The sequence below is a fragment of the Dendrobates tinctorius genome, unplaced genomic scaffold (assembly GCF_039654945.1).
Source record: "Dendrobates tinctorius isolate UK_male_01 unplaced genomic scaffold, ASM3965494v1 ptg000103l, whole genome shotgun sequence".
Taxonomy (NCBI): Eukaryota; Metazoa; Chordata; class Amphibia; order Anura; family Dendrobatidae; genus Dendrobates; species Dendrobates tinctorius.
The window spans coordinates 47,514,161-47,537,121 of NW_027361771.1; the positions used below are offsets into that span (position 1 = coordinate 47,514,161).

Here is a 22,961-nt window from a genome sequence, read left to right on the forward strand (position 1 = left end):
TTTACACAAGAAAATCCCATGACGGATAACATGATCAGGGATAAAAATTCTCCATTAAATGTCACCTGCTTAACCCAGCAGGAAGTACGGCGGCGTCTACAAATCACTAAAATCACTAAATCACTAAAATTGACAAATCCCTGGGCCCGGATGGGATACACCCCCGAGTACTGCAGGAATTAAGCACAGTCATAGATAGACCACTATTTTTAATCTTTAAAGATTCCATAATAACAGGGTCTGTACCACAGGACTGGCGTATAGCAAATGTGGTGCCAATATTCAAAAAGGGGACAAAAACTGAACTTGGAAATTATAGGCCAGTAAGTTTAACCTCAACTGTGGGTAAAATCCTGGAGGGTTTTCTAAGAGATACTATACTGGAGTATCTGGAGAAGAATAACCTTATGACCCAATATCAACATGGGTTTACAAGAGACCGTTCCTGTCAGACTAATCTGATAAGCTTTTATGAAGAGGTAAGTTCCGGACTGGACCAAGGGAATGCAGTGGACGTGGTGTACATGGACTTTTCAAAAGCTTTTGATACGGTGCCACACAAAAGGTTGATACATAAAATGAGAACAATGGGGATAGGGGAAAATATGTGTAAGTGGGTTAAGAGCTGGCTCAGGGATAGGAAACAAAGGGTGGTTATTAATGGAGCACACTCGGACTGGGTCACGGTTAGCAGTGGGGTACCACAGGGGTCAGTTTTGGGCCCGCTTCTTTTTAACATATTTATTAATGACCTTGTAGGGGGCATAGAGAGTAGAATTTCAATATTTGCAGATGACACTAAACTCTGCAGGGTAATTAATACAGAGGAGGACAATTTTATATTACAGGAGGATTTATGTAAACTAGAAGCTTGGGCTGATAAATGGCAAATGAGCTTTAATGGGGATAAATGTAAGGTCATGCACTTGGGTAGAACGAACAAGTTGTATAATTATGTGCTTAATTGTAAAACACTGGGCAAAACAGTCACTGAAAAAGACCTGGGTGTATGGGTGGACGACAAACTCACATTTAGTGGCCAGAGTCAAGCAGCTGCTGCAAAGGCAAATAAAATAATGGGATGCATTAAAAGAGGCATAGATGCTCATGAGGAGAACATAATTTTACCTCTATATAAGTCACTAGTGCGACCACACTTAGAATACTGTGTACAGTTCTGGTCTCCGGTGTATAAGAAAGACATAGCTGAACTGGAGCGGGTGCAGAGAAGAGCGACCAAGGTTATTAGGGAACTTGGGGGTCTGCAATACCAAGACAGGTTATTACACTTGGGGTTATTTAGTTTGGAGAATCGAAGGCTTAGGGGTGATCTTATTACAATGTATAAATATATGTGGGGACAATACAAAGACCTTTCTAATGATCTTTTTACTCTTAGACCTGTGACGGGGACAAGGGGGCATCCTCTATGTCTGGAGGAAAGAAGGTTTAAGCATACTCACAGACGCGGATTCTTTACTGTAAGAGCAGTGAGACTATGGAACTCTCTGCCATGTGATGTTGTAATGAGTGATTCACTACTAAAATTTAAGAAGGGACTGGATGCCTTTCTTGAAAAGTATAATATTACAGGGTATATACACTAGTCTCCTTAATATTGCGTTGATCCAGGGAGCTAGTCTGATTGCCGTATGTGGAGTCGGGAAGGAATTTTTTTCCCCAATGTGAAGCTTACTGTTGCCACATGGGTTTTTTTTGCCTTCCTCTGGATCAACATGTTAGGGCAAGTTAGGATAGGATATGGGTTGAACTAGATGGACTTAAAGTCTCCCTTCAACCTTAATAACTATGTTACTATGTTACCACCTAATAAGTGACACATCACTGGAGTCAGGGCCTCAACTCCTACATTATGCTGTCTCAGAATAAATAGCAAAAACCTGCTTCCTTTTAATAACACAAGTACATTACAGGAGTGGTTCCGGGAATGTATATAGCGATGTTCAATAATCTTTCTCCCTACACAGGACTACTCAGTAGTGAAGAAGACATCTGGAGAGGGTGAGACCTCCAGAAGCTATCCTCATGTGACAGGAGGAAGGAGCATATCTCAGACCCCCATCTCAGGGCCTATATCTAACTCGCTGATAAATGAGGACAATGATCAGAAGATCCTAGAAGTCGCCAACAAATTCATTGAGCTGCTGACCGAAGAGGTGAGTGCTGCTGGGATGTTGTAAACCATGTATGTGTTACTGCACATGGTAAGAAGGGGATAAGTGTATGACACACTTAGATACAGGCAGTCTGAGCTGAAAGAAATGGTTATTGTGGTAGACTTATTGTATGGTGACCCATCGCAGGAAATTTACAGCGCTTGGTCTTTGGCTTTAACACCATACTGTTGTAAATGTACAGCATGAGGCTGAAGCTCCTGCAGTCTAGTGGCAACAGGTCTGGTGTTTGACAGTCAGGGACTCTCTGGAGAAGACGGTAGTGATTTATTACCGCTTTTGTCTTTTCTTTGGCCAATTACATATCACTTAGTGAACGCTATGCAGGAAACAGAAGTATCAGCATTGCCAATGGTCTTGGAGGACCTGGTGATCGACCACTAGGTTTGTGTCGGCATAGCAGAATAGCTGGGTCCTAGAAGACCCCGATCAATTCTTCTAGGGAAAGCAGGCGTCTGTTTACTGTTTTAGATGCCTCTATTATAGTGAAGGGGGGGACGAACAATAGAAAAAAATATTCCCTAGAGATTTGTATGATGTCTTGTGAGACAAATTATGCAAGAGATAAAACATATACAAAATAATAATAAATGAAAAGTCACCATGACAATAGGGAAAAAAACAGTAATTTATTGACTCCAAGACAGTGCTAAAAGATATTCCAATTTGTTCCGCATAACGCAAAACGTAATAAAAAAACATCAGTGAGAAAATTAAGGCTGCTGAAGTAGTAGAGGCAAAATCAAAAAAGGATCATTCATAGCAGGTCACTAAAGGGCTAACAACATTTTAGACAACTTAAAGAGAATTTCCATTTTCAAGAAACATTGAAGTAAAGGCTTGTAGTGCATTAAACTCGTCCTTACACTGGATGTACTGGTACTATATGGAGCAGGCTCAGAAGCTGAGCCCGCACCATAGCTGGCAGCTGATAACTGTGTTATTTAACTCTGGTCACTGCTGTTAGACGCAGAACCTGGCTAAGTAGTGATCGCTGCTGTTGACACCTTAAATGACACTGTTAGTCTTTGTTAGCAGCATTTTAGGCATGCAATCCTGAAATAGGGGCTGCACAATTTCATGCACACATTGCAGAGTGCCGTTTTATTCGCTTGACTACTGTGTGCCTGAATAAGGCCCAATGTCTACTATGTTAATAATCACAGTCTAGGCTTCCTACCTAGGCCTCTGAGATTATACTTATATATACATATGCAATTCTGTAGTATTGCACTATACAGATTAAGAAATCAGATGATAAGAGCTTGTTTACATGCTGCGTTTTTCCTGCGCATTTTTGTGTGAAAAATGCAGCGCAGTATTTTACTGTCCCAGTATAGTGAATGAGATTTCTGAAATCTTATGCACGTGCTGTTTATTTTTTTTCAAATCTGCAGCATGTCAATTCTTTCAACATCTTGTATTGTTTTCACCCATTCTAATCAATGGGAAAAAAAGCATTGAAAAAATGCCAAAACCCATTTTTGATGCAGAAGATGTGCCTGCAGCAAATAAGTAACGTGTGGTGATACCCAAAAGGGTCAAATCCCCCAAACGGTCTGAAAGAATAATTAAAAACGTTCTGCGTTTTACATTTCTGATATATTTATCAAAAAAGAAACTGTCTTAACCCGTGCTGTAAACATCATAAAGATCAAAAAAATCAAAATCTCAGAATTGTGATTTCTTTGGTTGTTGAAACTCCACCAAAAAATGTACAGTCGGTTTACCATACAAAACAAGCCCTCTCACATCTCCACTGACGAAAAATGAAGGCGTTACAGGTTTCAGAAAGTGGCTACACACCAATTTGTATGTACCGTATGTATTTATTTTTTAACAATTTGTACATTCATTTAATTTTTTTTTCAGCACGTAAATAAAATTTAAAAAGATGTTACATTTGATATACCATAATCAGACTGACCTAAAGGTCATTTTTACAGCGCAAAACTCAAAACAACAATAGTGAAATTGCTTTTTTTTTTTCTTCACAATTTCACTGCACTTGGAATTTTATTTTCTTTTTTCCAGTGTATTGTATGGTAAAATTGAATATGGTGTTATTCTAAATTACAACAAATATCGCAAAATTAACAACAAAAAAGAAAACCTCATGCCGTTATGTCAATGTTAAAATAAAAAAGGGAGAAAAAAAAAGCACATAAAGTGGAAAAACGACTGGCAATAAAGGAGCTAAAATAGGGGATGGGGAAACTACGGCCCTTGACGTCCTTTTCTCCAGGCCCTGGGGCAGATTTTCGGGGAGCACAGTGCTCAGGCCAGCCAGCATCCGACAAAACGCCGGCCCTTTTGCCCCCAGCATTTCCTGTGATGTGTATACCCCAAGCCCTTCCTGTGATGTATGTGCCCCGGCATCTCATGTATTTGTTTGGGTCCACAGAACCCTCCTGTGGTGTATGTGCCCCAGTGTCTCCTGTGATATGTATGTCCCAGTGTCTCCTGTGATGTATGTGCCTCCAGCATTTCCTGTGATGTATATGCCCTGACGTCTCCTGTAGTGTATGTAGCCCCAGCGTTTCCTGTGATGTATATGGACTGTCGTCTCCTGTGACATATGTGCCCCAGCGCCTCATGTGATGCATTTGCCCCGGCATCTCCTGTGATGTATGTTCTCCCATTGTCTCCTGTGATGTATACGCCCCCAGCGTCTCCTGTGATGCATGTGCCCCAGTGTATCCGATGTGATGTATATGATGTAGCGTGAGCAGTGATTTCCCACTTTGAGGAAATATGCAGTGTAATCTACACCTGTGTTCAGAACTTACTGCGAGTTCTTTTCAAAATTAATCAGTCGCTTGCGCTCCAGACTGAATGCAAACAGTTGCAAGCAGCAACTTCATCACGACCACCTATCATCACAGCCGCACCAGAGAGAAGCAGCTCCTGCCGTCACATTCGTGGGAAGATGATTAAATCTTTGACCAAATATAGCAGAATAAATTTCAAGTTGATATTTTGTACGGCACCAGAGTGATGGTACAAATATTGAAATGGCCCCTGGTTGGAAAAATCGTTCCCCACCCTTGGGCTAAAATAAGAAACTACAGGGTGGGCCATGTATATGGATACACCAAAATAAAATGGGAATGGTTGGTGATATCAACTTCCTGTTGTGGCACATTAGTATATGGGAGAGGGAAAACTTTTCAACATGGGTGGTGACCATGGCGGCCATTTGGAGTTGGCCATTTTGGATCCAACGTTATTTTTTGCAATGGGAAGAGGGTCATGTGACACATCAAACTTATTGAGAATTTCACAAGAAAAACAATGGTGTGCTTGGTTTTAACATTCTGTATAAACTGAGGGTCTTGTTCCAATTTTTGTTTTGCCCATTCTGTAAATTCAGCGCAGCGATCTGGCATCAGTCGAAAATCCATTCGGCGGATATTAGCTACTCACAAATGGCACTCTTACAAAATCCAGCTGCTGCAGCATCTCAAAGAGGATGACCCAGATCGAAGCGCTGAATTTGCAGAATGGGCAAAACAAAAATTGGATCAGTTTGCTCACTGTAGCATGGGAGATGGGTGGTCTCGTAGGGTGTCTTGCATTGAAATCTGCTGCAATGACCCAGGTACTGCTTTCACCAGACATCAACACAATCTCTATCCGCTCCTCACATGTTAACCTCTGCGACATGTCAATGGCTGAAAACAAAGAGAAACTTGTAAATAACTCATGAAAGAATGAAGTTACGTTAAAACTAAGCACACCATTGTTTTTCTTGTGAAATTCTCAATAAAATTGTGTCACATGACCCTCTTCCAATTGGAAAAAATAAAGTTGGATCCAAAATGGCCGACTTCAAAATGGCTGCCATGGTCACCACCCATCTTGAAAAGTTACTAATGTGCCACAAACAGGAAGTTGATATCACCAATCATTCCCATTTTATTTAGGTGTAATTCCAACCTTTGCCCCTCCAATGCCACCTCCCCCACTGCCCCTCAGCGGTCTTTGTATAGAGGGCTTCAGCTATAACATCCCGTTTATAACAAGTGGCTTCAGTGGCCATGTGTTGTACATCGGACATCACCCATACAGCATTTACTGTGTAATCACCATTCCCAGGTCCTACAGCTCCTCACCTATGCATTCCTATAGGAGTCGTATACATGCTGTCAGCAGACTTTGCCAGTCTTAACTGGGAATCATCTTTTTCTCATTCATTCAAATCGTCTTTTCCCAAATATCAAATTAGGGTGAAGATGAGTCTGATATTAAAGTTAAGGAAATACCAGGGGAAGAAGAGAGTATGCGCTGCGGTTATCAATGCAATGAAGAGAAAATTCCTGTAGATGCTATCAGCCCAGGTGAGTAATTGACACTAAATTTTCACTTTTCAGCAAACCACCTCCTCCAGTAAGATTGGGCTCACATGTACTGTATGGCAAATCCTATATTCCATACTCTACTACTGTATTGCAGTGCTATTGATCATACAATTCTTACACGTGGATATATACCGTATTTTTCGGACTAGAAGACGCACCCCAAATTTTGAGGTGGAAAATAGGGGGAAAAAAATTGTGTCAAATGGGGGTCCGTCTTACAGTCCGAATTCCGTGGGGTGGCTGTGTTCTGTGGGGTGGCTGTGCTCTGTGGGGTGGCTGTGCTCTGTGGGGTGGCTGTGTCCTGTGGGGTGGCTGTGTCCTGTGGGGTGGCTGTGTCCTGTGGGGTGGCTGTTTCCTGTGGGGTGGCTGTGTCCTGTGGGGTGGCTGTGTCCTGTGGGGTGGCTGTGCTCTGTGGGGTGGCTGTGTTCTGTGGGGTGGCTGTGCTCTGTGGGGTGGCTGTGTCCTGTGGGGTGGCTGTGCTCTGTGGGGTGGCTGTGCTCTGTGGGGTGGCTGTGCTCTGTGGGGTGGTTGTGTCCGTGGGATGGCTGTGCTCTGTGGGGTGGCTGTGCTCTGTGGGGTGGCTGTGCTCTGTGGGGTGGTTGTGTCCGTGGGATGGCTGTGCTCTGTGGGGTGGTTGTGTCCGTGGGATGGCTGTGCTCTGTGGGGTGGCTGTGCTCTGTGGGGTGGTTGTGTCCGTGGGATGGCTGTGCTTTGTGGGGTGGCTGTGCTCTGTGGGGTGGCTGTGTCCTGTGGGGTGGCTGTGCTCTGTGGGGTGGCTGTGCTCTGTGGGGTGGCTGTGCTCTGTGGGGTGGTTGTGTCCTGTGGGGTGGCTGTGCTCTGTGGGGTGGTTGTGTCCTGTGGGGTGGCTGTGCTCTGTGGGGTGGCTGTGCTCTGTGGGGTGGTTGTGTCCGTGGGATGGCTGTGCTCTGTGGGGTGGCTGTGCTCTGGTCACAATATACTTACAAATCTTGTTACGGCGGTCACGTGATGGTGGTCCCAATGCAGCCTCCCTGTGCTCTGTGGTGCGGTGGTGTCGGGGCTCTGTAGTGTGGCTGCAGCGGGGCTCTGTGCTGCGTGGGGGGCTCCGCCTGCATTTAAAGCCCGAAAGCCCCCCGCAGCTCCGTTGCTGCGACGCGGAGGCCTCCGGACAGATGGCTGCCAGGGGCCTCCGGAAAGATGGCCGCTGCTCAGTTTCAGATCTCCGCAACGAGATCTTGTCCCGAGATCTCGGGAGATGAGATCTCGGGACGAGATGTCGTGATTTGAATTTGAGTATGCGCCGCTCCCAGCGGCCATCTTTCTGGAGGCCACCGCGCTGCAGCAACGGAGCTGCGGGGGGCTTTCGGGCTTTAACGAAATGCCGGTGGAGCCCCCTATGCAGCAAGGAGCCCCGCTGCAGCCACACTACAGAGCCCCGACACCACCGCACCACAGAGCACAGGGAGGCTGCTTTGGGACCGCCGCAACTGGATTTGTAAGTATATTGTGACCATAAGACGCAGCCCCATTTTCCCCAAAAAGTTTTGGGGAAAAAAGTGCGTCTTATGGTCCGAAAAATACAGTATATATTTGTTTAATACAAACTCCCTGTAGCCTATTGACCTCTCTGAAATAACGCAGCCATGTCATCATAAAATCACTGGCTCATTTTTATTTATTATCATTTATTTATTAGACTTTGTTTATATATAACGCCATCATATTCCATTATCCTTCTAACAGATTGTCTTTAACCCCTTCACCCCTGAGCCTGTTTTCACCTTCATGACCAGGCCAATTTTTACAATTCTGACCACTGTCACTTTATGAGGTTATAACTCTGGAACGTGTCAACAGATCCCACTGATTCTTTCTTCCCATTGTTTTTTGTTTTTATTTTCTATGCCATGCTGCGTGTGGTATAATCGATAAGGCTGTTTTATTCTTCGGGTCAGTACGATTATAGCAACACCACATTTATATTTTTTTATGTTTTGGCGCTTTTGCACAATAAAAACTTTTATAGAAAAAGTATTTATTTTTGCATCGCTTTATCCTGAGAGCTATAACTTTTTTATTTTTCCATTGGGATGGTGTATGGAGGCTTGTTTTTTTGCTGGACAAGATGATGTTTTCAGCTATACCATTTTTGTTTATATTCGTCTTTTTTATCGCGTTTTATTCATCTTTTTGTTCAGCGGTATGATGGTAAAGAATCGTTTTTGCTTCATTTTCGATTAATTTATATATGGTGTTCACTGAAGGGGTTAACTAGTGGGACTTTATAGGTCTGGTTGTTCTGAACTCAGCGACACCAAATATGTGTACTTTTTTTTCATACAATACAATATATTTTTACTTTTTTTTTTTTCAAACTATTTTGTTACTTTTTAACACCTTTTTACAATTTTTTTTTTACTTGTTTACTTAGTCTTAGGCTGCGTTTACACGTTGCATTTTTTTCACGTTTTCACAGCAGTTTTTAACGCGTGATTTTGCAGCGAAAACGCAAAAAGACAGCATCCCATGCAATCCTATGGGATTCCGCAATGCTGTGCTAATGCTGCGGATTTTCCCTCTGCGGCATCGCATCGCTGAAAAATACACAGCATGCTCATTAATTTTGCGGAATCGCGGCAATTCTGCCCACATAGGAATGCATTGTTCTGCTTACTTTCCGCATGTGGCTGTGCCCACCATGCGAAAAGTAAGCAGAACATTTGCGGATGGCACACGGGGTGAGGAGAGGAGACTGTCCTCCAGGCTGTGGGTACCATATCCCTGTAAAAAATAGAATTAAAATAAAAAAAATCGGGTTATATTCACCTTCCGACGTCCCGCGCAGCCTTACCGATGCTCTCACCAACTCCCGTTCCCAGTAATGCCTTGCGGCAAGGACCTGTAATGAAGCATCGGTCTCATGAGACCGCTACAGTGTCGCGAGACTGCTACGTCATCAAAGGTCTCGCAAGGCATTACTGGGAACGGGAGCATCGCGATGAACGGGAACGCTGCGCGGGACGTCGGAAGGATAGAAAAACACGATTTTTTTATTATTATTTTTAACATTAGATCTTTTACTACTGATGCGGCATAGGCAGCCTCAAAAGTAAAAAGTTGGTCACACTCATCAAACACTATGTTTGACGAGTGTGACCAACCTGTCAATCAGTTCGCCAAGCGATGCTACAGATCGCTTGGAAAACGCTAGCATTCTGCAAGCTAATTACGCTTGCAAATCGCTAGTTTTTCCGCGGGAAAATCGCGGGAATTTTTTTTTTTTATTCGTTTATTGAACCTCAGGACAAAAATAATGTACAGGATACACAATGGCTTATGATAACAAGCTTATACATAGCACACATGTTCCCGTCCATTGTAAAATACAATGCAAAGAAATTGCACTCTTATAGATAAACAAGGTAATATGTACATATCCTTCCAAGCACACATAAAGGATAATTGGCTATACATTTTCCAGCATGTATATCAATCCAATTTCACAAGCCTTGTCATATCACTCAGAAATAAAATCTTAACTAAAATTCCTAAACTACAACTACCACTACATCAACTAGTATCTACTATTTCCGCAGCCTGGTCTCCTATATCGTATTATGTCGCATGTGATGTCTCAGCCTTGCAAAGCCAGGTGAGAGGAATTCCACCTCTCCCAAATCTTTTCAAATTTACCCGGGCATCCCCTATTTTGGTATAACGTGCGCTCATATGGAACAATCGAATTTACCAACTCGATCCAGAATCTAAGGGAAGGACATGAACCCCCCCATCCACTGCAATGCCAGCACCTTCCGTGCCATAAACAGCGTATCGCGCAGGAAGACCCCAGTATAGCGATCCCAAATCTCCTCCTCCCATATCCCAAACAAGCAGACCAATGGCTCTAGAGGGACAGGGGTTTGTACCAGGGACGTCAGTAGTGTAGTCACCTCTTTCCAGTAATGTAGGATAGTGGGACATTGCCACATCATATGAATAAAATCCGCATCTGGCAAGTGACATTGCAAATATTCTGATGATTGAAGCCGACCCATCCTAAAAAGTCGCATCGGAGTCAAATATGATTGATTTATTAATTATAATTGTATCATTCTGTTTTTAATAGATGGTGATACTCCGATCGGAGATTCCAGAATCTCCTCCCACTCCTCTCTTTGCGTATTAGGGATGAGTCGTTCCCACTTCCTCTTAATAGAGCATATGGCCGATTCTGCCCCTATTGACAGCATGTATGTATACAAAGAGGATATGAGACCCTGGGGACCCTGCGAATTAAGGATTCCTATCAGAGGTAAAGATGAAATAGTACGGTCCACATCCCTATCCCTCATATGTGATTGAAGAGCCGATCTCAGCTGTAAATAGCGAAAAAATTGAGATCTCGGAATATCATGTGTAGCCTGTAATTGTTGAAAAGATTTTAAGAACCCTTGGTCATACAGGTCTCCCATTGAAGAGACGCCACACTGAATCCAAAGAACGGTGGACGGATGATCCAACAACCCCAGAAAATAATTATTATTCCACAGGGGCATTTCAGCTATAAAATCTTTAAACCCAATTACGTTCTTGATTTGTCTCCATATTAATCGTGCCAGCCGGAGCAGGGGCAGCAGACGTGGGACATTAGTTTTCTCCAACTCTAGGAAACCTAATGGGCAATCCGCTTGTGCAGCATGGAGCAAGTGACTTTCAGAATGGGGGAGACAGTTACATGTCATCCATTTACTTAAAGCTTTAGCCTGCCCAGCTAAGTAATATAGGAAAAAATCTGTCAACGCCGCCCCACCTCCCTTCTTTGGTGGACAGTTTAAGTTTGGGCCTAGTTTTCCCCCATATAAAGGACGTGATCAGGGTATTGAGATTAACAAAAAAGGACTTGGGCACCGCTACTGCACTGTGCTGAAGCGAGTACCTAAATTTAGGGAGTAATATCATTTTAATCAGGTTAATGCGTCCAGCCACAGATAATGGGAGCCTACTCCAGGATGCAAATTTAACTTTAACTAGTTCCAGCAATGGGTGGACATTAAGTTGTAGATCAAGCGTACTATTGTTAGATATATGGATGCCCAAATATTTAAAACTAGATACAGTAGGTAGCGAGGAGAGAGCCTCCAGCTGGGGCATCGGGGCATAGGAAAGAGGTAACAGAGCAGACAAAGTTTCTTCCACATCATTCAAGAATATCACCATATCATCGGCATAAAGGCCTATGGTATCCACCCGACCCGCTATATCTATACCTCGGATGTTAGGGGAGGACCTTATACGTATTGCAAGTGCCTCTATCGCAAGGGCGAAGAGGGCCGGGGAAAGAGGGCAACCCTGATGGGTTCCCCTCTGCAATGCGAAAGACTCAGATATAGAATTATTTATTATAATACGGGCCTTGGGTTTCATATATAGTACTTTGATCCATGTTATAAATTTGTTGCCAAAGCCATACCTTAAAATCGCGGGAATTTAAAATGTGGTTTTCCCGCGGAATGGAATTCCGGAATTCCCGCGGTAACTTACGCAGGAGTTCCGCAACATGTGCACATAGCCTTAGACTTTCACTTTTTCAACTCTGATTGCTTTTGATCACTTATAAAGCATAGTAATTCACGAGCATTACTATGGTTTGTAAACTGTCAGTGCCCTACTGACACACAAGCTTGATACACCATGCTCTGAGCATGTCGTCATGACAATGATTGGCCCCTCGCGATGGCGTCGTAGGGGCACCGATCGGAGGGCAGAGGGGGCTACCTTGTTCTGCCTGCCTTCAATATCGACCACAGCATTTAGCGAGTTAAACGGCTGGGAGCGCTGCAGGCAACATCCGGGGCGATCGCCATGACGTATATACAGTTGTGTGAAAAGTGTTTGCCCCCATCCTGATTTTCCTATTCTTTTGCATGTTTGCCACACTTAAATGTTTTAGATCACCAAGCAATTTTAAATATTAGGCCTCTTTCACACTTCCGTTTTTTACAATCAGTCACAATCCGCCAGGTTTTGAAAAAAAACGGATCCTCAATTTTTTTTTGAGGATCCGTTTTTTTCCCATTGACTTGCATTAATGGCGGATTGTGACGGATTGCTGTCCGTTGCATCCGTTTTTTGTGAGGATCCGCCAAAAGTTGCTGTCCGTCACCATCCTCAAAAATTTCAAAACGGAGCTTGTAACGTTTTTTTCTCTGGCGGATCCTGCAAACACTGATTTAACCCGAATTTCTTTCTGGGTGCCGGACAAAAAAAAAAATTCTCTCTCTCTCTCTCTCTCCTCTCCCCCCCCCCCCCCCCCCCCGGCCAGCGATTCCTTTAAATTTCTTCATTTTCAGGATCCGTCTGAAAACGGATCCTGTGCCATCCGTTCACATCAGTTTAGAACGGATCCGCTTGTCCGCCTTTTTGGCGGATTATAACTGATGCAAAAAACTGAAGTGTGAAAGAGGCCTTAGACAAAGATAACACAAAATGATGTTTATAAATGAAAGGTCTTTATTATTAAGGGAAAAAGAAATCCAAACCTACAGGGCCCTGATTGAAAAAGTGATTGCTCCCCTACCCCCCACCCCCTTAAAACATAAACCACAGTTAATTTAGCACATCTTTTGGAAGTGGAGTTCAAATTCTCAAGCCACACCAAGTCTCAATCAAGAACTGCCTGACAAAGTGAAGTATACCAAACGATCCTCAAAAGCTAGACACCATGCCATGAACCAAAGAAATTCTGGAACAAATGCGAAACAAAGTAATTGAGATTTATCAGTCTGGAAAAGGTTATAAAGCTATTTCTTAAGCTTTGGGACTCGAGCTAACCACAGTGAGAGTCATTATCCACAAATGCTGAAAACATGGAACAGTGGTGAACCTTCCCAGGATTGGCCTGTCAACCAAAATTACCCCAAAAAGCGCAACCACAACTCATCCAAATGGTCACAAAAGACCCCACAACAACTTCCAAAGACAAAACACAAAGATTGAGCTTAACTTGAGGTGGTACACATGCAGAACATAAACGCGTGTTCACATTGGCCACAAAACATATAAAACCTACAAGAAAAATAACCCTGCTGTAACTAAGTAAATAAAAAGCAAAAAGTGCATTTAAATAACACAGAGTTTTTAGTAATACTTTTTTTTTTTGTAACCAAAAAATAGCATCCCACCATAACAAGGTAACTCTGATCGGGACAGACATGACGAAAGAGACTGTGCAAAAATAACTTGCTTGGCGGAGTTCCAAGACGAAAAAAACTGTGGAGCAGAAAACATCTTGATGATCCCCAGGACTTTTGGGAGAATACTCTGTAGACTGACGAGACAAAAGTTTAACTTTTTGGAATGTGTGTGTCCCATTACGTCTGGCACAGAAGTAACACAGCATTTCAGAAAAGGAACATCATACAACCGTAAAATATGGTGGTGGTAGTGTGATGGTTTGTGGCTGTTTTGCTGCTTCAGGACCTGGAAGACATGCTGTGGTAAATGGAACCATGAATTCTGCTGTCTACCAAAAAATCCTGAAGAAGAATGTCCAGCCATTAGTTTGTGACCTCAAGCAGAAGCGCACTTGGGTTGTGCAGCAGGACAATTATCTAAAACACACCAGCAAGTCCACCTGTGAACGGCTTAAGAAAAACAAAATTAAGACTTTGGAGTGGCCTAGTCAAAGTTCTGACCTTAATCCAATTGAGATGCTATGACATGACTTTAAAAAGGCGGTTCATGCTCGGAAACCCTCTAATGTGGCTTAATTGCAACAATTCTGCAAAGATGAGTAGCCAGAATTTCTCCAGAGCATTTTAAAAGACTTATTGCCAGTTATTGCAAACGCTTGATTGCAGTTGTTGCAGATAAGGGTTGCCCAACCAGTTATTAGGTTTAGGGGACAATCCATTTTTCACACAGGGCCCTGTAGGTTTGGATTTATTTTTCCCTTAATGATAAAGACCTTCTTTTAGCCCCTTAGCGACCGCCGATAGCCATTAAAACAGCAGCTGCTAAGGGTACTTATTCCCTCACTGCTGTTTTAAAACGGCAATCTGGAATAAGGCTTGTAAGGCAGCGGTAGCACCGTATGCAGTGAAGTGGCAGTGACTGTTAAAAATACTTATTCTTGGATGGTAAATGACATCTGACTCTGTTAGAAGCATCGTAGAAGCAACATGGGTTAACTTACATATCAGCTGTCCATTCAACGTAGTGGCCGAAGAGAGTGAAGAAGAGAGCGAGAGCCCCTCCTTCCTGCAGGCCATGAATTATATACGTCTCACACAGAGCATGTGTTCTCTTTATATGGGGTTGACATTTACCATGAGCTAAATACAGAAATAACCTGTCAGGTAAAAGCAATGTGCTCGGTACAGAACTGAGAATAATAAGAATATAAATCCATAATATTCAATAATTAATATTTAACAATTCCCCCTTTTGAGGGTGACAGACATTAACTGGAACCCTCAAAGTAGATAAGTTCATCTTTAGGATAATAAGATCTTCTTTCTTCTTTTCTTCTTCTTTAACAAAATAATTTAATAATAATAATAATAATATCAGATTATTCGTATACATACTCAGTAATGATGTGAATTCATGTTATTGTAAGCCATGAACAATATTCATATATAATATATAATTATACTTCCTTAAATCTAAATTGAAGCATCTCAGGTCCAGTCATTATCATCTGATGTCATCTGGTCTTCATTTTGATGTCTTCTGTCTTCTTCTTGGTTCATTTCAAATACAGTCTTTATATGATAATTCTTTTGAAATAGCATATAGATAGATGTTGTAGAGATCGTGTCGTGTGTCAAATCAAAGTCCATAAATTCAAATGTTGATAAGAAAACAAAGTCCATAGATGAAATGTAGCTTTAATATCTATGCAGTGTCACCTTTAAAGACCTGGACTTACATTGGCTCGCTCTCTTCTTCACTCTCTTCGGCCACTACGTTGAAAGGACAGCTGATATGCTTTTTAACGGAGCTGAGGTTTAAGGTTATAGCGCCCCCCAGCATCGGAATTTCTACGGGGTCTTGGCTGCTGGGGGTAGTCGAGACCCCAGAGAACATGATTCGGGATGGTTTTACCTACTCCTGTGTTGCAATAAATCAAACCTTTATTACCCCTTAGTTAGGGAAAAATAATAAAAATGTATTTATTTCCATTTTCCCATTAGGGTTAGAGCTGGTCTAAAGTTAGGGTTGGGGCTAAATTTGAGGTTGGGGCTAAGGCTAGGGTTTGTATTACAGTTACGGTAGGGATTAGGGTTAGGGGTGTGTTAGGGTTAGTGGTGTGTTAGGGTTAGGTTTGTGGTTAGGGTTGGGATTAGGGTTAGGGGGTGTGTTAGTTAGGGTTGGAGTTAGAATTGGGGGGGTTTCCACTGTTTAGGCACATCAGGGGCTCTCCAAACGCAGCATGGCATCCGATATCAATTCCAGCCAATTCTGTGTTGAAAAAGTCAAACGGGGCTACTTGTGTTCCAAGCTCTGCTGTGCGCCCAAGCAGTGATTTACCCCCACATATGGGGTATCGACGTACTCAGGACAAATTGGACAACTTTTGGGTCCAAATTCTCCTGTTACCCTTGGTAAAATAAAAACTGAATCTGAAGTAAATTTTTTGTGAAAAAAACTTAAATGCTTTTTTTTTTAAACATTCCAAAAATTCCTGTGAAGCACCTGAAGGGTTAATAATCTTCTTAAATGTGGTTTTGAGCACTGTCAGGGGTGCAATTGTTAGAATGGTGTCACTTTTGGGTATTTGCTATCATATAGACCCCTCAAAGTGACTTCAAATGTGATGTGGTCGCTAAAAAAATGGTGTGGTAAAAATGAGATATCGCTGTGTAACTTTTAACCCTTATAACTTCCAAACAAAAAAAATGGATGGTTACAAAATTGTGCTGATGTAAAGTAGGCATGTGGGAAATGTTACTTATTAAGTATTTTATGTGACATACAGCTCCCTCAAATAATGCTAAGAAAACAAGTTCATAATCATTTAGAAACAACAACACTAATGTTTTAACTCAGGAAGAGTTCAGAAATCAATATTTTGTGGAATAACCATGAGTTGGGGAACATGGCCTGAACAGAATGAATCAACTGTTTTTCCAGGATAACCTTGTATGCGGCTTGATTTATATGTCCTTCACAAAGATTAACCTGCCCAATTCCAGCCTTGCTGAAGCATCCCCAGATCATTACCGATCCTCCCACATATTTCAGAGTGGATGCAAGACACTGTTGCTTGTACAACTCTCCAGGTCTCTGTCTAACCATTAGATGACCAGGTGTTGGGAAAAACTGAAAATTAGACTCATCAGAGAAGATTACCTTACTCCAGTCCTCTATGGTCCAATCCTTATGGTCTTTGGCAAACTTCAGCCTGGCTCTCCGTTGCTTTTCATTGATGAAAGGCTTTTTTCTAGCTTTACATGACTTGAGCCCTGCCTCTAGGAGCCTGTTACAAACTGTTCTTGCCATGCACTTCACCCCAGCTGCCATTTGCTATTCCTTTTCTAGGTCACTTGATGTCATCCTGCGGTCGCTGAGTGACATTCAAATAAGATGACGGTCATCCCGTTCAGTGGAGAGTCGTTTTCTTTTGCTGCCGGTCTGTAGATTCATTGTCCCCAATGTCTGCTGCTTGACCTTGTTGTAATGGACTGCCGTCTTAGAAATTTTAAGGATGGAGGCAACATGACGATCACTGTATCCTTCTGCTAGTAAAGCTAGAATAGAGCCCTTCTTTTCCTCACTCAAGACTTTTCTTTTCAACTTATTTGGCATGTTATAAGTTATTTTTTCATTCCTATTACTTTTGGGATATTACTAGCACTTGTTTTGCCATCCAGCTTGTCGTATTGCAAGAGGATTGTGAACACCACAGCAGGGTTTTTTATACTTTCCTTCGTTAAATAAGATTTGGTTCAGTTGATCACCTAATCAGAAGCACATTAAGTAGAATGAGGTGTACTCTGGTTGGAATTCAACTGACGCTGGAATGGAATGGCTGTCAGACATGTAGAGAAGCTGATTTTTATAAAACTGTGCAGTGGTCTCTTAATTTTTGCCAGAGCTGTATCTCTATGATTTAAGGACGTGAAAATTCAAAGTTGGAAAATTATGAAATTTTCGCCAAATTACCTTTTTTTTCACAAAAAGTCATATCAAAGACATTTTACCACTATCATGAAGTACAATATGTTACGAGAAAACAATGTCAGAATCACTAGGATCCATGGAAGCGTTCCAGAGTTATTACCTCATAAGGGGACAGTGGTCAGAATTGTAAAAATTGGCCTGGTCATTAACATGCAAACCACCCTTGGGGGTAAAGGGGTTATAAGGGGTTAAAAACTGCATTTTGTGTTATGTTTGTCTAATATTTAAATTTGTTTGGTATTCTCAACATTTAAGTGTGACAAACATGCAAAAGAATAGGAAATCAGGAAGGGGCAAAAACTTTTTCACACAACTGTATACTGGTCAGGAAGTACTTCCTGACCATGACATGTTTATACTGCAAATTTTGGAAAGGGGTTAAACAGTTGACTTTTCCTGAGGAAATCCACATGTTCATTTGTCATACATTTAATGAGTATATGCACCTTTTGATGTATCTGCCGGTGTTTGAGAATAGCTATTCGGCGCAGATTGCTGGGTAAGAGGGGGGAGCAGGTTTGAAGGTCGAATAGTTTAATTAATTTTGTAATGTCTTCAGCCACCTTGTGTTTTTATTCCACAGATGGAAGCAGTCACTGTGGTGCTCTTGAGCGATGTCTGCCTTCTCTCTCCACAGAGAGTCGGCAAGAGAAGAATGCCAGCATCCCGCAGCATTGTCAGGTAAATGAAGCTAAAGACTGATGACCAAATCCTCTTTTTGTACTGAACCACTGCACACACTACGCTCATTGAATGTAACCTGTAAAGTTATCACTTGGGGTTTTGCTCCTACAGCTGGTCTGATGTGCTCACTATTTTTGTACATGCCGAACTAGGGTGAAGATCTGAAATCTATTAAAGTGGAAGTTGTCGCAGAAGAAGATTGTGACGCTAATTACTGTAAAGTGGAGGATATTCCTGTAGATATAAGCCCAGGTGAGTAGCAACCAATAGTGACATTTTGCCTACATTCAACTACTAGAACATTCAGTCAGTCAGAATGTGTGCCCGGGGAAGTACAGAGAAAGCCAGAGGACTCCTGCTGTAACGTGTGGCCGCCGCCGTGAGTGCGCCGCAGGTTAACAGGACCTGTAACACGTGATAACCGGGGGAGTGGCTGAAGGCAGGGCAAAGTCCCCTACTCCTGAGAACGGCGACGGGAGCCGGCGGAGCAGAGAGAAGAGTCAAGCAATCAGAGGTCAGACCAGAGGGTAACGCGGTAACCAAAGGAGGAGACAGACAGCGTGGTATAATACTAGCCGGGTCATCAGAAGCCAGAGAGGGTAACGTGGTCACCAAGGGCACAAACGAGAGAATAGTCATTGAGCTTTAGCCAAGGTCAAAACCAGAGATAAGACAGAAGGTACAGAGTCTAAGCGCAGATACAAAACGAGGTACGGGACAGGTCATACAACACGGTACAAGCATACAAGAACAGGCAGTATGCACAGGTATCACGAGGGTCAGCTGAGAACGGAAGTATCACTGATGACGAGTCCAGCACAGGGGCGGGTAAATATAGCCCTCCCCCAAACCAAAGAGAGGCCATGCAAAATTACTAGAAGGACGGTGAGGGAAACCCCCGTCCAGAGCCATGACACTTAGTTTGCTCAGATTTGGAAAGCTAGCCATACCCTTCCGATAGTTGTTAGCCAAACGCTTGTTTGGCTTGTTTTATTACAAGAGTTAGAAAAACCATAATACTCCAAATATACACAGTTTAGAGAGATTATTTTAATGGTACACAATCCAATTTCATGTACACGTTTCGATCATTAAGACCTTCATCAGACATACTGGAAACATAGACTACTATAATGATACTGACAAATGTTTAACCACATAGAAAGGCAATAGAGACCGATGCAGATAACATTTCATATGTATATTAATGGGGTTTATAAATGTGACATAAAAGGGGGCATGATTTAGGCTGTGTGCCCACGATGCGATTTTTAAGCGTTTTTGCTGCGATTTTTGGCGCGAAAACGTTTAAAAATCGTGTACAGAACGCACCCCATGCATTCCTATGGCATTCCGCACATGCTGTGCTAATGCTGCGCTTTTTTCCGCGGCGGAATCGCATCGCGGAAAAAATCGCAGCATGCTCATTCTTTTGTGCGGAATCGCAAAGAATTACCGCGATTCTGCACCCATAGGAATGCATGAGAACCGCTTACTTCCCGCATGTGGCTATGCCCACCATGCGGGAAGTTAATAGTGTCTCATGTGCGGTTGGTACCCACGGTGTGGAGGAGAGGAGACTGTCCTCCAGGCCCTGGGTACCATACCCCTGTAAAAAAAAGAATAAAAAATCGGGGTATATTTACCGTCCGACGTCCCGCGCTGCATTCCCGGGCCTCAGCGTTCCCAGTAATGCCTTGCGGCAAGGTCCTGTAATGACGTAGTCTCGTGTGACTCTAGCGGTCTCGTGAGATCGCTATAGCAACACGAGACCAGCGTCATCACAGGTCTTGCAAGGCATTACTGGGAACGCTGTGGCCCGGGAATGCAGCGTGGGACGTCGGAAGGTAAATATACCCCGATTTTTTTATTTTTTAATTATTTTTTACATTCTTTCTTTTACTATTGAGGCCGCATAGGCGGCCTCAATAGTAAAAACCTGGTCACACTTGTCAAACACTATGTTTGACAAGTGTGACCAACTTGTCAATCACTTTCCAAGCGATGCTTCAAATCGCTTGGAAAGTGTTTGAATATCGCACGCGAAAATCGCGGCAAAATCGCGAACATAATCGTGGTAAAATCGCGCGGAAAAAAACGCGTGATTTCTGGGAAGGAGTCCGGTTTTCGGTGTCCGGATTTAAACGCTACGTGGGCACATAGCCTTATAAAGGAAATTGGGCAAACATGTGAGAAAAAGTCCATTGATTCTAGAAAAATAGAGACAAGGATGTACAAGTGTGGGCTCTTCCCAGAACTATAATGGTGGCATCTATATGGCCTTTAGTTGGTAACATACAAAATGGAGAGAGCATGTAGAATATCAGGGGATCCTGTAACACCAACAGAGGCTCACAGGGTTTGTGCGTCCACCCCAGCGCGCGTTTCGGATGCGGTCCTTCGTCATGGGGCATGAAAGATGAAAGACAGTAACGCAATACACTGACCAGAAATAGAAATGAGCAGGGAAAGTCATATGAAGGAGACGCTATGTAAAAGTGCTAGAACAGTAGAATAGTAATATCAGTAGGCGGTGCAAATGCTGATGAGAAGGCAATATGTGATAGAATAGTAATATCTCTTAAAGTGAGAATAAATAAGATTAGTATTCTAGTCATTTACAAGTGGAATATCTTTGTAAAGTTTAGTAATGTTTTCTCCAGACTGTAGCGGGATCGCAAATCCAGAAACTGAATTTCAGAAAGACAAGAAACCTAGATGTATTAACTACTGGCTTTATCAATTCTTAGGCTATGTTCATACTGCATTTCTAACTTACCGTATGTTAGTGGCTCCATTGGGGCTTCCACCTAAAGCCCTGAAAAACGGCACTCCAGCGAACCGCCTACAGGGTCATTGAGGTTAGTCACTTTGAACCCTGTCTGACCTCCTTTACAGCAGTGTCCGAGTTTTGAGGCCAGCACAGAAGAGCAGTAGACTCAAAGAGGGTAGGCTGTCTCACTCTGTGGACTCATTCACATATCAGTTTTTCACATACAAGTGTCTATGGGAGTGTTCACATGTCAGATTTTTTCCTTGGACGGAGTGGTTTGTACAAAATCGCAGAGATATGTCCAATACTGATGCGAGTGTTGGATCAAAATCGTCAATGAAAGTCTACGGATCAGTGGAAAAATCTAACCGCGCTCACATTCCATTCATGTATTGCCTATCTTTCACTGACTGATAGGAGAAACTTTATTTTTCTTCATCAGTGACAAAAAACTGTTGAAACTCTGACCAAACTCTGATGACAGTCCGCTGAAGTCCCTTCTGTCGGTCAATCTGGTTCTCCTGTGAGTGCCTGCTTCTGGTTGGCATTCATAGATCGGGACTTTTGCTATATACAGTATGTACATAGCACAAGCGATCGGATGATTGCCGGTTCATGTCCTTTAAAGGAACTAACAAATACAGTAAAAAGTGAAAAAAAATGTTTTTGAAAATATAAAAGCTCAAATCACCCCATCTTTTCTCCCATTAAAAATAATAATAATAAAAAAAATACACATGTGGTATCACGTCCGTAAAAGTCTGATCAAAATATACAATTAATTAACCTGATCGGTAAAAGACATAATGAGAAAAAAATCTGAATGACAGAATTACAGTTTTTCAGCCGCCACAACACTTAAAAAAAACATGCAATATGAGGTGATCCAAAGACTGTATCTACCACAAAATATTTTCATTAAAAATGTCATCTGATGATGCAAAAGAAATAAGCCCTCCTGATATTCTCATCAAAAACTCCATCAAGATAGTGTATGCGTGAAAATGATCTTAGGGTGGGTTCACGAGATGCATGTAGACTATGCCACACACTGAAACAGTTGAGTGTTTCTTTCATCCCATAAACTACACTGAATTTAACAGCACTCCTCTTTGGCTACTTCACCTCATCTACTCCATTCATTGCAATAGGAGTCAGGACTCGCCCATTCTGCCAAAATATGACTGGTCTAGAAATGAACACCGTGCACCATTCATAATGTACCGGGTTCCAAATTATTATGCAAATGCTATTTTTCTCTGATTTTCCTAAATGGTTGATGCAATTGAGTCAGTATAATGTTAAAATCATCAACCATTAGAATATAAGTCACATTTTATTGGACAAATCTCCCAATATTAATCAGTATTTTTTTCAGATCTAAAAGAAAACCACAAAATGCACCAAATTATTATGCACATCAGTGTTTCCAAACATTTTAAGGGTTATAGACAGGGGTGGGATTCAGCGGGTTCTCCCCGGTTCGGTGGAACCGGTTGTTAAAAAAGCAGCCGGTTCCCCGAACCGGGGAGATCCAGAGCCGCGATCCAGTCCTCTGATGTTGCTGGCGGCGCTGCCTGCAGGCAAGGAGCAGAGGAGGACTCTTGCTCTGCTTCCTGCCGGATACTGCGCGCGCATTGATACTTGACGTACTGCTCTTTGCTGACTACTGGACAGAGCAGCACAGCACACCCCGGCGGCCCCCGCTGCCCGTGCACTGATTCCTGTGGCGCAGTGCGGCTATAATTGGGTAACTAGACTCTGGAGCTCGCTTTACTTGTC

At 42.6% G+C, this 22,961-nt stretch overlaps 1 protein-coding gene across 5 annotated transcripts in view; it reads left to right on the forward strand.

Moving 5' to 3' along the window:
• The window catches only part of LOC141100145 (uncharacterized), an 82,406-nt gene that overhangs the window by 51,869 nt on the left and 7,576 nt on the right, over positions 1-22,961 (forward strand). For all 5 annotated transcript variants that reach the window (XM_073588409.1, XM_073588410.1, XM_073588407.1 and 2 more), the window contains 4 exons: positions 1,989-2,177; positions 6,424-6,535; positions 18,306-18,403; positions 18,559-18,658. In XM_073588409.1, the coding sequence (XP_073444510.1) occupies positions 1,989-2,177; positions 6,424-6,535; positions 18,306-18,403; positions 18,559-18,658 (499 nt within the window). The remainder of the gene's footprint in view (positions 1-1,988; positions 2,178-6,423; positions 6,536-18,305; positions 18,404-18,558; positions 18,659-22,961) is intronic.